The sequence below is a fragment of the Heteronotia binoei genome, chromosome 6 (assembly GCF_032191835.1).
Source record: "Heteronotia binoei isolate CCM8104 ecotype False Entrance Well chromosome 6, APGP_CSIRO_Hbin_v1, whole genome shotgun sequence".
In the NCBI taxonomy this organism is placed as follows: Eukaryota; Metazoa; Chordata; class Lepidosauria; order Squamata; family Gekkonidae; genus Heteronotia; species Heteronotia binoei.
The window spans coordinates 44,174,580-44,191,893 of record NC_083228.1 but is presented as its reverse complement, the minus strand read 5'-3'; the positions used below and the strand labels follow the sequence as shown (position 1 = coordinate 44,191,893).

Sequence of the window (17,314 nt, the reverse complement as noted above, 5' to 3'; positions counted from 1 at the left end):
CCATCCCTCTCACTGAATGAACAGCAACACACACACACACTCACACCCACCCATATATATGTTGCTGTTCATTCAGTAAGAGGGATTGGGGGGGGGTGAGTGAGAGAGAGAAAAAACTGTCTCCATGCAAAAGGGTAGATGATGCTCTAGGAAGCCATGGATATCTTATGGAGGAGATCTGAATTTATTCTTTCTCTGATTATTTTGATCTTCTGAGGGAAATAACTTCCTTGATTTCTTTCCTTTCTCTATTCAAAGGGTGTGAGGACAAATAAATAATGAAAAGCCTGCACCCAAGTACTTGAATTCAGCATGAAAAGCTGAATCTGCTTAGGGTAAATATTTTCCACTCCTTCCCTGCCTCTGAGGCTTGAGTCTATTTTATATATGGGCATGACTAGGCTCTATTGTTGTGGGTTTGCAAGTGGAGCTTTCTAGTACACTGGTTGTCTGTGTTGGTTGCCCCATCCCAACTTCTTGTTTGTTAGGCTCCACTCTTGTTTCGTTTTCATATAAAAATGCTGGAGAGGACACAGTGGGCTATTCAGAAGGACCTTTTCCGCTATTGCCCCAGCTCTATAGAATCAGGTAATCTACAATAACTCAAACATAAATTTACTGTTCCTATTTAGGTGGAAGTTTATATATGATGTATTTTAAGATTCTCTGTTGATTTAGGAATATACATTGTTTTGGGATTTTAAAATCTGACATTGCCTACTTTTAAGTTAGCTAGAATCCTTCCCCTGAAATTAAATACACTGGGCTGGATCCAAAACTAAAATATCCATCGGCAGATATGAACTTTCCTCTTTCCTACTGCAGCCTACTGCTCTGCACAAAATGCTGCCCCTGGGAGAATAAAGAACCTTGAGGAACATCAGGGGTGGAGGGTCTGCAGTGAGTGGGAGGAGGGAATTGGTAGAAATTGCCAGTTCACTCTGGATTCAGACCATTATGTTTAATTTGGTGCATTTATCTTTAGTACCCTGACCCTTGATCATTTTCTGTTCTCTGTGCTACTAATACTACAATGAGCACAGCAGGAAGTGAGGAAAATAAGAATGTATAGCTCACAGGTACAAAATGGTAAGTTTAATGCCTGGCCAATTTATCCTGCAACTTTTACTGAATGACCTTCATATTGGTACAGTCTGGTCTAGTGCACTGTTACTAGGAATTAAGTCCAGCTGGGTGCAGTAGGATGTAATTCTGGGTAAATGTGCTCTGTGTAACTGTGGCCTCTGTACCTCTTTGTTCTTATAGCTTGGGAACTATTTTGGGCTCTAGAATTGCTACTTTGGTTTCCTGTTGTGTTTTAATTTCACAGACATTCTTGCCTAAGGAAATTTAGATATATATTAAGGAATAAAATAACTCATTTCAGGTATTTGGGAGAAGATATCAGTCTAAACAATTCTTAAATGCTGCTTGGATTCAATTCCAAAATTTTGAAATGAATGGTACTGGGACATGAATCAGGAAATTAAAAAGAAAAAAAAAACACTAAGTAGGAACTACAGTATATGCAAGAACCTCCCTAGTCCTAGAACCTCCCTAGCTGCATGTGGAACTGCACTAGCAAATGCATATGATTTCACCAGCCATGCCCACATTTGCAGATATATTGGGATTTTTCCAATCCTGCTCCCCCCCTTTCCTGAAAACCTTAGATGTTCTCCTCTGTGCATACAGCACCGGATGTTCCATTTTTGTCCTGTTGAATGGATTCTGTGGTTGCTGACACTCTACAGAGAATAAATAATGCCAAATTGCATAGGGGTAGGTCTCATTTTTATGTTTATATATATATATGTTGAGATTACTGTACTGCAGCTCTCCTCTTTTTAATGTACTGATGTAGCCTACTTCATATTAAAGTCAAACAGCTCACATACATGAAGCCAAACTAGTTTCCACCATCCATCACCCCAGCAGCGCCCAATGAATATAGGCAAGTCATAACTGGCAAAAAAAATGCTGTCGGGTCACATCAAAATATTAAACTGGAAAGGCTCCCTGGACAGACACAGAGCCACCCATAGCAACAGCCATGAAACTGACTCTTTGAAACCCAAAGACTTCGTAAAGAAAGTCATTAAAAGCTGATGAAAAATGGCACTGTTCCAACAGAATTCTCAGGGGTGCCACTTGCTACTTTCTAGCACACTGACAGGCCAAAACATTTTTTCCTTGTTTCTAGGGTCTCTGCAAAACAGAAGTTGGGCCTCCCTGTGACAGGGAAGATGCATGAGCTTGGCTTCTCGTTGCTTGCAGCTGTTGCTTTCATTATATTGGCATGTTTGTAAGTTTCACCTTTGACACATTTCACATCTGTCCCTGCATCAATCTCTACAGGGTTTCTCAAACTCCCCCCCCCCATGGCCCGGTTATTTTTACACTTCTCCTTCGTGGCCCACTAAAATTGGGGGGTGGAGCCAGGAGACTTTGGGGGTGGAGCCAGGAGACAGAAAAGCCTGTCTATAGAGGTCTCCAAGGAAAACAGAGCTCAGTCTTTGCAGCCTGTGTCAGTCTTCAAGCCTAGCTTTTATCTGCACAGAAAAGGAAGGAAGCTTGCTAGGGGCGGAGCTAGCTTTGGCTTTTCTTGTGAACCAGTATTGAGGCTTCTGTGGCCCAGTACTGGGTCGCAACCCTGCAAATGGGAAATGCTGAATCTCCACATTGGGTAAGATCCTGCCAACAGGAACTGTTCTCACTCTTCCTTTCAGATTTGGATTTACATGCAAATTAGTCAATTTAGGGCCTCCAATTATGAGGGACCTCTCTATGTAAATAAGGTTTTCTAAATTGCTGGGGGTTTTGGTAATGTTGAGGAGCTTCTTCAACTGCATCTTTTTTTATTTCAGAATGTCTCAGTCCGAGGGTCGCTAGTAAGGTTGCCAGGTCTGACTCAAGAAATATCTGGGGACTTTGGGGTGGAGCCAGGAGACTTTGGGGGTGGAGCCAGGAGCAAGGGTGTGACAAGCATGATTGAACTCTGAAGGGAATTCTGGCCATCACATTCAAAGGGACTGTGTGTCTTTTAAATGCCTTCCCTCCATTGGAAATAATGGACAGGGACACTTTCTTTGGGGGCTCATAGAATTAGACCCCCTGGGTCAATCTTTTTGAAACTTGAGTGGGGTGGGTTGAGGAGAGGCACCAGATGCTATGCTGAAAATTTGGTGCCTCTATCTAAAAAACCCAGCCCACCCAGAGCCCCAGAACTCACAGATCGATTCTCCATTATATGCATTATATGCATAGGGTATAATGGAGTGCCCAGCAGACATTTCCCTCCCCCCCATTTTCTGAAGTGGGGGGAGGGCCTCCAAACTGGGGGAATCCCTCTGCCCCACCTGGGGATTGGCAACCCTAATTGCCAGCTCTGGGCTGGAAAATACCTGGAGATTTGAGGGGAGGGGCCTCAGCAGGATATAATGTCATAGAATCCACCCTGCAAGGGAGCCATTTTCTCTGGCAGACTTGTCTTTGTCATCTGGAGATTAATTATATTAGCAATAGATCTCCAGATGCCCCTCGAAGACTGGCAACCCTATGTGTCAATCCAGCTCTGCCCTGTTTCTCCTCCTCTATACCCCATAAGGGGTCTACTCTGCTTTAGTCTATTCCTGGGCCTTGTCTGCATGGAAGACCTCCCATGGTGAGGTCTGTTCTCCTTCATTGGGCCTTTCAACATTTGTACGTAGGCTTGGATCCAGTGAAACATTTCTGTGAGTGAAGAGATTTCTGCCTTTGGAACACAATCTCATCTCCCACCACTGCAGCTCCAAATGCCTCCCAAATGGTACTCCTGAGCGAGCAACAGCATTTCAGGAGGCATTTGGGGCTGCAGCAGGAAGGGGAGAGGCAAGAAATCCTCTCACCCATGGAACCTCTTTGCAAATCCAAGCCATAACCTTGACCCTTTTTTTCCATTATGCAAGAAATGTCAAGGAAGTCTCTTGCCATGTATTGCTTGCCATGAGTGTATCCATTTGGTCTAGGCCTCAGTTAAATGTATGCTTGCTAAACTAGATTGCTTGCTTGCTAATCTATTTTATTATGTCTGTAACAAACACAAGTAACCTGTTCAACCCCAAGAACGTGGCACAGCCAGCCTTTGAAGGTCAAGCGGCTTTATCTGCTACCCAGAGGTTCCTAACTCTCATTTCTGTGAGAAAATGGCATCAGCTAGCTCAGAAAAGGGGGGGAAGGGGGATGCTTTTCATTGGCAGAGAAAAAAGGCACTTGTAGTTTGCTCATGTAACTGATGGGACCAAAAGGTACATCTGTATTAGGGCTGCCAATCCCCAGGTGGGGACAGGGGATCCCCTGGTTTGGAGACCCTCCCCCCCGTTTCAGGGTCATAAGAAAGCAGAGCGGGGGTGGGGGAGGAAAATGGCTACTGAGCATTATTTCTTATGAAGATCGATTCCCATAGGGTGTATAATGAAAAATTGATCCATGGATTTCTGGAGCTGAGGGGGGGGGGCTGTTTTTTGAGGTAGAGGCACCAAATTTTCAGCATAGCATTCAGTGCCTCTCCTCAAAACACCCTCCAACATTGGACCAGAGGGTCCAATTCTATGAGCCCCAAAAGAAGGTGCCCCTATTCTTTATTAGTCCAAATGGAGGGAAGGCATTTAAAAGGTGTGTGGTCCCTTTAAATGTGATGACTGGAACACCTTTTGGTGTTGTGCTTGTCACAACCTTGCTCCTGGCTCCACCTGCAAAGTCCCCAGATATTTCCCAAGTCAAACCTGGCAACTCTAATCTGTATGTACTGAGCCTGGGGGGCTCAGTTTCCAAAGACTCAGTCTTGGAACTGCAATGTCTTCATTTAATAAATAAACCTTATTTGATTACATCTTAGAGGTGATCGTTGATGGGCTTGTGTAGCACTCAACAAGAAATGCACACACTGTATTGGCCTGTACTTTATGATGTAATTCTGACATCATCAGAAGACAATGAAAGGGTTGGGATTCATTTGGGTTGCCAGGTCCCCAGGCCGACGGCAGGGGATGGAAGGGTGGGTTGTCAGATCCAGGTTGGGAAACTCCTGTCGATTTGGAGATGGAGCGTGGGGAGGGGAGGGTGTTGAAAAGAACTGCAACTTCAGCTGGAACCAAACTTGGCTGCCAGTTGTTATCTGGCATGAGCCGCTTTGAGTGCATTATACCTGTTTTGAGAGCTTTACGCTGGCTGTCTATTAGTTTCTGCTGGTTATTACTTTTGAAGCCCTTCATGGCCTGGCACTTGCATATCTGTCTTGGGATGGGTGGGATAGAAATCCCATTAATAAAGAATAAACAAATCAACACACAATGGGTCATCTCTCCTAATAGGAACAAGTGTGGCCAGTTTGTTCCTTGGGCCATCTTCTCTTTATCATTTTTTCTTGCAGGTTGCTGTGGTTGGTTACTGCTCCCATTGATGTTCTTCCCATAGTTGCATCTGCACTGGGGAATGGCCTTACTGAGTCTGTGAATTGGTGAATTTTAGAAACTTATGCAAGCCTGAGCTTTTTAAAAGGATGTTTGGTGGCTATTATCATTATTAGGTTGGTATGTGAAACACACATACTTTTCTGGCATGTTTTTGCTATGTTTCCATCTTTCTCTCCAGTGGGGACCCAAAGCAGCTTACCTTGTTCTCCTTTTCTCCTCACAACAGTCCATGGAGGTAGATTAGGCTGAGATTGTGCAACTGGTCTAAGGTCACTAGCTAGCCTCCATAATAGAGTGTGCATCTGACCCTGGATCCTACAGATTCTAGTCTGTCACTATGGCACATGCTCTTTGTTTTATGAATAAGTCAAAACTCCACTGACAATAAGAGTCAAAGAAAACTTTTATGTTTTACTCATTAATGCTTGTACTTTTAGACAAAACAGGGCCACCATATAGCATTCCATTCCTGTCAGAGCTAGTCTTTCTGCACACATTTTCTTAGGGAAGCAAGCCAAAGTACTGTCCCCAGCCACGTATCTCTTCAACATCACTATCCCAAAATATCGGATAGCTTTCTCAAAAGCACGACTCAACGCACTTTTCTCTTCGGTGCTTTTGGGACGTTACGCTGGGTACCCATATCTGGAAAGATTGTGCCCCTGCAATTGCAATGAGGTTGAAACAACTCTCCACATTGTTTTGCACTGCCCTAATTACAATGACTTGAGGGCAAGATTAATCTCTCCGATTCTCGGGTCCTTGGCGGGCAGGCTGGAGGATGAGCAGATTGCCTTCTTCCTGTCTGACGTTCATTCTGATGTTTCATCTAAGATTGCCCGTTTCTGTTATGCTGCTCAGTTGGAAAGGAGGGAAACTGAGAGTGTAAATCTTGGTTATGAGTTTTAACAATATGTGTAATAGTAGGAGTCAGGAATTTTGTGTAAGAGGTGATGGGTTTGTTTTTATGATTTTGTTTTTGTTTGTATTAAGCTGGTCGGATGACCGTGAATAAAGAACTACTACTACTATCTGATTTCAATGCCTTTTGTTATCCTTTGGGTTTTTTAGCTTCCTTAAACGGAACAATGAGAGTCTACTGCACATTGCTGCAATTTGGTGTGGAATTAGGACATGTCTAGATTTTATTTTATTTTTTTTGGAGGGGCACTCCATCACAAGCACAGCCTCTAACCACCCTCTAGTGGAGAAAGAGAGCAATTTATCCTGGTGTGAAGTCCCCAGACCTTCAGTGTCAGTTTTAGAGCACCTCTTTCTCCATTTCAACTTATCATTCAACAAGCAAAATACTAGATGATGGCAAAGCCAAGCACAGTCATATGACAGTTACCTACGCAAAGAACAGTTAATGAAATGCAGTGAGATCAGATTCAGTTTGCAAGGCCTGAGCAAGGCTGTCAATCATAGGACATTCCTTCATAGGGTCAGAAGCAACTTGATGGCACTTAACACACAGTGAGATCAGGGAGGTGCACAGAAACAGGCTTTGGCACATTTTGGTCAAGAATTATGTATGCCTGCAGATTGAGATACTGTGCTGTCCCTAAGGATCAAGCATCATCAGTCCATGAAAGGTATAGCAGCACAGCGAGGGGCATCTTTGACAGGAAGGGGTGATAGAGATGCACAATAGTAATAATCATGCTGAAGCAACACTATTTGGGTCAGGACTGTGGGTCAGCTGTGGATAAATAACCATTTATATTAAAAGTGCCAATTGAATTAACTGCTATTGATTGATTGCAAGATTATTCCTAGGGTCTTAAAAAGGAATTGCAAACATGCAGTTCCCCTAGTTACAATGTTCTGGTCTAATCATGAGAATTTTGGCTCATTCACACAATGAGCTAGAGCTGGAGCCAGGAATCTGTGAGATTAATTAGAGTCCCAGGTCTCTACACAACTGGAAATCAGTTGCTATTCCAGAAGATACAACTTTTACCCAAGCTTGCATTCAGTGTGGGGACATGAGCACAGACCAGTTTTGCACATGCGGCCCATTCATGGCTTGAAGCCAACGTGTCTGCAGTTAGTGAATGAGCAAAAGCAAGTTGCTCTATAGTCAGCTGCAGCTCCAAAGGAAGTGTGAGCTGTAGGAAGATGCCACCGTTGGGCAATGAATGAAGGATTAGGGGTCCAGCATCCTTAGGAAGTGAGACAGAGGAACATTTGGATCTACGGTTGCCAGACCCCCTAGTGGACGCCGGGGTCTCCACCATCAGGCCTTCACTCCAGCCACCACTTAGCTGGTTGATGGGGGAACTTACCAGTCAAAAGAGGAAGGCCTTGGCCATGTTGCTGGCATCATACAGGAAGTGATGTCATCATGGCAGCTGACTGGCCAAGGGCACACAACTCAGAGCTGGATCACTCATATCAGTGGTCTTCACTGGCAGCCATCCAGTCAACAGCCATGGATTTTTATGAGGCTGACTCTGATGCTACCTGCCAATAAGGGCACAAAGGCCCCTTCCCTTCTAGGCTGCTTCTCAACTGTGATGGTTTCTTCCTATACACATTGCACTCTGTTGCTGAGCAGTAAGCATATAAATAAATATTAATGCACCATCTTGTGTTTATTTTTTTAAAAAGTTCATATTTATTACTTCACAAATGCAATGGGATCTTGCTTTTGCAGCTGTATGCAAAAACAAAACGCACACACACACATTGCTATAACTGAAATTTCTTCATAGAATAAGCCACTCAACTTCATGCAGTAAAACTGACAGAAAAGTCTGAATCTGGTTTACAAAGGTATTTTATAAAGCAAAGTTGCACTGAAGTAATCAACAAAACAACAGTCAGCTGCGAGACGCTATGAATTCACCACTGCCCTAGATTTAAGTTGCCAACTTTTAAAAAGAAGATGACATCTATGAGGTTTAGTCCAGTGGTTGTTTGTGTACGTGGATGGCCCTCGACAGCAGGCCTATGAGGCTGCTGCGTCTCTTAATCCCAATTGTACTCAGGTGTCTGGCCTTCAAGAGATTTGCAACTCCACAATGCTGCGTTTGGGAAATCTCATCATTTTCTCATTATCCCTTTTCCTTCTGCTGAGATGTCTCTCATCTCAAAGGCTTTGCCATGCTTACAGATCTCTGGAGCAGGGTGTCTGTTTTTAGTGAGAACACTGCCTTTTTCTGAGTCTTCTGATGGTCTCATAACCTGATTTTATCAGATCTCAGAAGCTAAGCAAGGGTCAGCCTTGGTTAGCACTTGGATGGGAGACTTCTAAGAAATAATGAGGTCATGACGTGGAGGCAGGCAATGGCAAACCACTTCTGAGCATCTCTTGTCTTGAAAACCCTATGGGGTCACCATTACAACTCAAACTACTCTGCTGTTCTTCTACTTGCCGTGCATCTTTGTATAAGTAGCTTATTTACAAATTGTTTTCCCTACTGGATTTCTAGGTGAAGTATACGTGTGCTAAATCACTTTATTCTCACAACCCTGTGCAACCCTGGGAGATAGTTACAAGCCCAACACAAGAAGAAGAGACTGGATTTATATCCCACCCTTCACTCAGGGTCTCGGAGTGGCTTACAATCTCCTTTCCCTTCTCTCCCCACAACAGACACCCTGTGAGGTAGGTGGAGCTGAGAGCTCTTTTGAAAACTGCTCTTGAGAGAACAGCTCTGTGACTCACCCAAGATCACCCAGCAGCTGCACGTGAAGGAGTGGGAATCAAACCTAGTTCTCCCAGATTAGAGTCTGCACTCTTAACCACTACACCAAACTGGCTGACTGGGGATTCAGACCTGTGCCTCTCTGGTCCTTGTCTAACATTCTGTAGATTCTACCACTCTGGCTTTCCAAGTGGGTGGTTAAGAGTGGTGGGAATCTACCTAGCATATTTTTATTCTATACTTCCTCAGGGTAGCCTACATGCCCCCCCTTCCACTTTATCCATACAGCAAACCAGGCCCAAAGTTACCCAGTAAGCATTGTGGTAAAATGGGGATTTGAACCCAGCATTTAACCACTGTACAACGCTGGATCCTATTGTAGTTGCATAATGTAAACTGTTATTTTTATACAGAGTGTTCTTTCGTCACTTCTCAGATCCCCTGAACATCCTTAATGTACTTGTTCATGCATAAGGATGAGAGGAACTTACTAACAAGTTTGCTGGAATGCAACATTTGCACACAGGTAACTACAGCATGGACTGTGTTAATGTACTGACCTGGATCCAACCCTTTGGAATGCACACAATAGCCATGGTATGTAGAAGCCAATTGGAATTCATAAAAAATTACATGGAAGCTAACTGTCAAAATAAATTGACTGTCATCAGCTGAGGACTGGTACTAGTCGCCTCTGTGCCCATGAAAAGCATTTATTTTCAAATGTTTTCATAGGAACTACAGACCTCCATGGTTGCATCCGAATAATATCATTCTTCATAGGGAAAAGGAAAGTATACAGATTTAGTTGTAAGTAAAGAAGATAGGAACAGGCTTTTAAAAAAATACACAAATTCATTGTCTAAAAGATTGTGCATTAAATCTTTGATTCTAAAAGGTCTGTGCTATTGTGTACCAGGAATGAAGTTTGGGTGAAGCAGCTGGATAAGGGTGGGGTGAGGATCACTAGCCATACAGTAGAAGTCAAACACTGGAGATGTAGGTTTTGCCAGGCAAACTGAAATTGGAAAACAAAGAAAGGGGGGGGGGGGACGATCCATTTTGTCCAGCAATCACTGATGCTAATAAAAGGAGTGGATTCAGACAATACCAACCAGTTGCAACATACTTGAAAAGCTTAACAGCTCCCCTAGCTGTGTGGGGTTTGGGCTGGTTCCTGTGTGTAAGTCCCTGCACAATGCCCATCAGCTTTCCCCAGACACTGGAGGTAGTGCTGAACTTAACAAGATCAGAGGCTGGAGAAGAGCACCTCATTGTGTGTTTACCGACACACAAAACCATCCTGTAAGCAGGAATCATAAGGTCTATGGTTATCAAACTCCAGTGGACAACCCAATAGAACTTCCTTCCTCCTCCTCTTCTGGTAAAGAAGTGAACTAAATGTAGATGGAACGTATAGAAACCATGACTTATGTCCACATTTGCGTAGAAAAAAGCAGCTAAAAAGGAAGGTGAGGCAGAGATTGGAGGCCTGGGCTGCCTGCCTTGTGAATTTGTTTTTAGATAAGAGAGGTCAGGAGAATTGGCCTAACCCCCATTTACAAAGAGTTCCTTTGACAAAACTGGTTCTTAAATAGGGGGCTGGAGCAAGGGAGGGGGGATTTGGGGAACAGTGTGGGCAAAAGTGCAAGAGCACTTTTCAGTCCCATTGGTTTTTGATAGTGAAATCAGAACACATGGTTAACTTGAAATCAGAACATGAAGGGCTTCACAGGTGGCTGTCTATTTTATCTTATTCAAACACTGTGATTATGAATCAATTAAAAAGGGTCCCACGATTGATTTTCTGAACATTGATTTGCCAATACGAGAGTGCTGTCAGGTATTGCTCACCCTAAAAGTCATCCGATTTAGTTGGTCTTGGATTGGGTAGGCTATATCTGAGGCGGTCAAAGTCTTCTCAGAACAAATTCCAGATCTGTTGACATTATGAATTGTTGGGATTTGAATAGAGTCAGTGTGCCTGCCTACCATTCCCTGGGAAACAGCATTTCTTCCAGCCAGTCTTAGCCTTGGGGTCATCCAAGAGAGTCGAGCTGGCCAGTCACACAGTCTTTCTTGGAGGAGAGGGAAATTTAAACAGCAGCTGTCAGTTACAGTAGCCATTTTGTGCCACAACATGCGGCACTGCTCATATCATAGGAGAGATGCCTGGCCTGGCCAGACAGATCCTCCCTGGACTATTTTCTTGACAGCATGGTTTGATTAATTTCAGTTAATTAATATTAGCTAGCCTTTCCTTTGCCCTTTCTCCAAGGAGAGGGTATTGGGGGTGAGGAGAATTTGGTCATGGGGTGGATCAGTTGTACGAGGCACTATTTTCATTCCTGCTTTGTATTCTATGCAAATTAATCCCTGGTTTGTCTTGATCTGCTGACTTGCCGTCACCTAGCTTTGGTGGTGCGCTTGCTATTTACTGGGGTTCGTTTTGCTCGGTTTGTTGGTGTTTCTGATTTGCCTCAGTTGGCGAGTTATCTATTTTGCACCTTTTTGTAGATTAGTGATTTTCGATAATGTCACATTTTTTATGGCTGTTTCGACTGGTAGGTTCCCACTGAACCCCTTGCAATGCAACATGAGCTTGCCTCAATGAAAAAAACCCACTTCTGTTTCCCTGCAATACAATTGCCAGAGTGGCTGGGAGCTCTGGCGGGACTGCTTTTACTTGCAATTATTAAGTTTGGTTTTTTAAAAAATGCTGCTCCTGAAAACTGGTGGCCATTTTCAAGCCCTTTTCCCACTACACAGAGAGGACAGCTGGGGGAGGGCACTTTATTGAAGGGGCTGTAAAACTGGACTCCTTTCTCCAATGCTTTTGAAACTTTAGAAGAGAGGGTGGGCTAGGTGCCTTGATATTTTGATACCATTTGGTGAAAATGGGACAAGCTGCCGTTTTTGTCATATGGAAAACAAGACAGACATGTGATCTGGTCTTAACAAAAACAGAAGCAACATCTCTGAGAATTGTTAAAACCTATACACCTCCCCCTTTCTTAAATGACAACATGGAACTAAAATGATAATTTTTCTGGGTGTGCATCTCTATTAGCCAATAACAATCTGTATTAGCTTAGTTCGGTGTCAATTACTTTTTAATGAACTAGCAGTGGTTTTTTTCCTAAATCAAGGGAGAACATTTATCATAATGTTTGCTTCCCCAAGCACACTCTTCATCTCTGACTGATAAATTTATCGTTCCCAATGAGGTGTTTCAGTCCAATCAAACATACAACTGCCACCCATACTTCAATTTTATGGGATGGGGTACATTTCATGCTGTGCTAACACAGCTGCACACAATGTTCTGTAACAGTGCTGGCTCTTTGAATATGAACATTTCTGCTGGTATGTTTGGCTATACCTCTGGCAAGATATTCTTGTGTGGCCAGCATAACATCACATGCTGTGGCATTGTACTGGGAAAGCAGGTGGAGGAATGCAGCCTAACCTGGTACAGCAAGACTTAGGGCAGAGAGAGCGGCTCTTCAACAGACCTCTGTGAGATAAGGACACTTGCAACATTGCCAAGACCTAGTGCAGTTTCTACACTTTCAGCTGCAGAAAGGACATGCCATATATCCAGAAGCCATGAGAAAAAAGCTTTGGCTTTTGTATACACCCACACCCACTGTGCCAAAAAGGAACTTGACCTGTTTGTTTGGTGGGGGAGCTTATGACATTCTGATTTGTGTACATTTGTATTGCCTCCTGGCCTCCACATAAAACTGCGGAAAGGGAAGCGTGTTTTTTTGGCAGGCACCCATATAAAATTCCTACATACTGGTCATGTCATATGCTGTGCAATCCTAAGCAGAGTCACAGCTTCCTGTGTCTACTGAACCTGAGGTTGGGACTTTGCTGGGGATTGCACTGTTACGGCACACTGTGCTTATGGAAATTCAGATCAACGACAAATATATCATATGCTGCACCTGTGGAAAGAGGTGGTGAGCACCAGGCTATCACTGGTCTCCGGCAGCATAGAATATAAAGGAACGTGCCAGCACAGCTTCAGAGATGGCAGCAGCTTCGCTATGAAGGCTGGATAGATGCCTCCAGCCAGAGGGCTGCAGTTTGGTCCCTGGCATATTGGCCTCTGGCAAGCACCTCGTTAAGACAGTAGAAAAGAGCTCTTCCAACTTGAAAGCATGCAAAGTTCACCTCCCTTCAGAAAAATACAATCAGGATGCAAACAGGGCAATCTCTTAGACACAGGCTAACAAACAGGTGGAGTAAAACAGGTATGAGGTTTCTGTACAGCACGAAGATTCGATCTCCTGGAACCAAGGGCTACAGGTGGATTTTTTGTAGTCACTTTAAGCCACTATGCAGTAGACGACACCATGAAGCCTGTCATAGAAAAAAAAGGCTTTGGAAACAATTAAAAAGGCAATATCCACAGCTGGAGCAAACATCAGAGTTTTCCTGTCCTCTACAGATGAAGACAGAGGTCAGGAAGTTATATACAGTACTTTAAATTTACACTTTGAACCATGTCAGCAGAAGGGTGCAATGAGGCATCACTTCCTCTGCACTGTTTTATAGCTCTCATCTCTGCCTCCCACCCAAGTAGTGCCCTGCTCCTTTGCAGGGACAAACGAAGCAACACTAACCTTGATTTATCTGCTTATAGCCTATGAGCTCCTTGTAAGTAAGGAGAGCTATGTGAAAAGATCCAGTATATTTAGAGCAACGCCCTGCTTTGTACCACACCCTTTGAAAATTCCAGCTGGTGCATTTTGTGCCCCTAGCTTGGAGTATCCTGACACCTTGAGAAGCATCTATGAGACCAGGCTCAGTAGAAACCAAGTAGAGCCAAGAGGTCACCATAGATGTTATCCATTGAGTTCAGTCCCTTCACACTACTTGTGGCTACCCTGTTCTGTAAGAGCCTCAGAGGCTCTGAAAATACAGAGAGGCTATTTTGCATTAGTTTAGTTGGGGCACAAGGGCAGTGCAGCAATGGCTGGTTTACAACCATTTTCCCCATCTCCCCTTGTCCTCCTATCCCACTTTGTGCAGTCTTGTTCTGTAATACCTTGGACCTAAGTCAGACTTTTTGACCCCAACACCTGAAAATATATGTCGGAAAGCTTTCCGCCCCTGTGAAAAGAAAACAAAGGAAATGGCCCTGTGTTTGCCGGAATGCTGCATAGCAAAGTATCTTTCCTCATAGCAGGCGTCTGGCAATCACTTTGATCCACGAACACAGTTCTGTAAGAAGTAGCTGCCTCTGCTACGGCTCTACAGTGTTGATTTTTGTGACTCCTCTTCTGGTTTCTTAACTAAAGTACTCAGTGTACTGTTGTCTGTTTGTCAGTGCAACCTGAGAATGATTTATTCAAGAGACACACAAGCTCCTGGCCCCTTTTGCCTTGTCCCTGTAGTCCTAGCTGCTGCCAGTGGAAGAACATACTGAGCTACACATATTCAGGTTGGAATTTTCAGACTCTGTTTCTGTTTCAGCTTCGTCAGTGGTTTCGGGGGGAGAAATCGACTTGTTCATTTGATCCTGGCTCCGCTTCAGCCTGCACAGAATAGAAAACAAGCCTGTTAGACAAAAGAGATGCAATGATGAAAGCTGTGGGATGGATGGATACAGCAGCAGATTTCCATTATTTTTTTTTTTTTTGAGTGGGTGTTTGCCAGTTTCCCTCCTACCACTGCAGACCTCTATTTATCTGGGAGCAGCGGGCTTTTTATTCTGTACCAATACTGTGAGGAAGACTGGGCTGAGAGAGAGAGCGTGACAAGAACGTATGCCAGGTTTTGGCTCAACCCTGCATGGAAAAGAGAGGTGACAGATAGAGGCTATACCAGAGCCAATCATGGAGGAAACCTAGCCTTAGGTTTGGTGGGACACTTGATCAGTCACTGTCTGATCCAGTAGACTCTTCTTTTTATACTTCTGTTCCTCCTCCTCCCCCCACCCCCCGCTCATATTTTAAGGAGATTAACAGTGCAATCCTATTCCTTATTACTCCAATCTAAATCCATTTATTTCACAGGGCTGAACCTGGAATCACTCTGCATAGGATTGCACTGTACCTCAGAAGCCAAGGAGAAGACATGGCATAAAAGCTCAAATTGCCAAACTATTCTTTCTTCTGAGAACTTCCTCCTTTTCTTCCTACAGCTAAATATAATCCCTGTGAATTCAAACACTGCTCAGTGATAACATTTTCTTTCTAACAGAAAGCTTCCAAACTCACTTCTCTCTGTTAAAAATGACAAAGTCTTGCTGAATTGCTTCAAGGCAGTCCTGGAGGTAATCATTTTCCTATGAAGAAAAGAGGGAAAATATAACTAGCTTGAATTTTTTTGTTTATAATAATTCAGATTTGGTAAAAGAATACCAGTATTGGATGGTATTTGGGAAGACTGACACCATTTTAGGATTTGTTTTTCCCCAGATTCCAGGATTACTCAAATTTCATTATTCCAGATGGGGGACTTCGGGGTGGGTATGTGTGTAATGGCTGATTTTCAACCAAATGGCACTAAAATTGCAGAGAACATAGGGCTGGCTGTTCACTATAATCCCCCCAAGTTGCAAGCAGGGCTTTTTTGTAGCAGAAACTCCTTTGCATATTAGGCCACACACCCCTGATACATCCAAACCTCCAAGAGCTTAGAGGGCTTTTATTACAGGGCCTCCTGTAACCTCTTGGAGCATTGGCTACATCAGAGGTGTGTGGCCTAATATGAAAAGGAGTTTCTGCTACATAAAAAGCCCTGCTTGCAAGTAGAATCATAGATTTGAAAGGTACCTCCAGGGTCTTCTAGTCCAATCTCCTGCACAATGCAGGAAACTCACAAATATCTCTCCCTAAATTCACAGGATCTGCATTGCTGTCAGATGGCCATCTAGCCTCTGTTTAAAAACTTCCAAGGAAGGAGAGCCCACCACTTCCTGAGGAAGCCTGTTCCACTGAGGAACCACTCTAACGGTCAGGAAGTTCTTCCTAATGTTGAACCAGAAACTCTTTTGATTTAATTTCAACCTGCTGGTTCTGGTTCTGCCTTCTGGGGCCATAAAAACAATTCCACATCATCCTCTATATGACACCCCTTCAAGTACTTGAAGATGGTGATCATGTCACTTCTCAGCCACCTCCTCTCCAGGCTAAACATGCCCAGCTCCTTCAACCTTTCTTCATAGGACTTGGTCTCCAGACCCCTCATTATCTTCGTCGCCCTCCTTTGGACTCGTTCCAGCTTGTCTATATCCTTCTTAAAATGCGGTGTCCAAAGTAAACTGGATCAAGAGGTCCAGTTCTAGGGGAATCCTGAATAAGGTGCCCCCAGCCAAACTAATTGTAGGGATACAGACTGGAAAGAAAAAATCATCCAGGAAAGTGTCCCACTTACACAAAGCAGGCAGGGAGAAGGAGCCAGCAGACCCACAGCTCTGCTGGGCCATGAACTGGCTTGCCTGGGTTGGGTGAGACCTGTGCTGCCTTCCTTGGGCTAGGACAAATGTCTCTCCTCTCCAAGAAACCTATTAAAGGGGAAAAACAGGCCTGGGCTCACTAAAATGCCAGCCCAGGATGTTCCCAAATATTTCCAGACATATACAGGACCCAAATACCAGTATTCCTGAGAATATCAAATACTTCTCTGGATAACCAAATATACTTGGAAAATACCAATAAGATTGGACTGATGCTGTCCCTAATCGTTAGTTCATTTGCTTCTTGATCACTGGGTGCTCGCTTTTGTTTTTATTCTCTTTGGATCCCTTCAGAACTATATTACCCTTTGTTTATTAAGGATGATCTCAGAGAGGATGATCTCAGAGGAGGGAAGTGCGGCCTTTCAACTGGAATATTTCCTTGTTTCCCAACACAGTGGAGTCCTTTTCCATACTAGGATTTTGAAATGGTGGGCAGGAACATTGACCTATCAATGGATCTATTAGCCAGTTGTAAGGTCAAGGTTGCAGATTATCACATGCTCCTCACAAAGCCTATTGTTATCAAAAGCCACCCGGAGAGGAAGTTAATACCTCTTCAATATAATACTGATTTCAATACCAGGTTGGGGGCAGAAGTGGAATCCTGATTAAGGCCACCACACTGAATGAGCTGTACAAGATGTTCCTGGGATATATTCCAAGAACACTTAACTGAACCTTTGGTAATTGTAACCACATTTGCCTGTATTTATCCCTTGTTAATTCTGCAT

At 43.7% G+C, this 17,314-nt stretch overlaps 1 protein-coding gene across 1 annotated transcript in view; it reads right to left on the bottom strand.

Annotated features, from left to right (window-relative positions):
* Window positions 1-12,201: 12,201 nt before the first annotated feature.
* The window catches only part of STK32C (serine/threonine kinase 32C), a 225,983-nt gene continuing 220,870 nt past the window's right edge, over window positions 12,202-17,314 (bottom strand). Inside the window, exons 11-12 of the mRNA XM_060241388.1 lie at window positions 15,340-15,407; window positions 12,202-14,655 (exon numbers count right to left, since the gene is read on the bottom strand). Coding sequence (XP_060097371.1) covers window positions 14,517-14,655; window positions 15,340-15,407 — 207 coding nt within the window. The 3' untranslated portion in view covers window positions 12,202-14,516. The remainder of the gene's footprint in view (window positions 14,656-15,339; window positions 15,408-17,314) is intronic.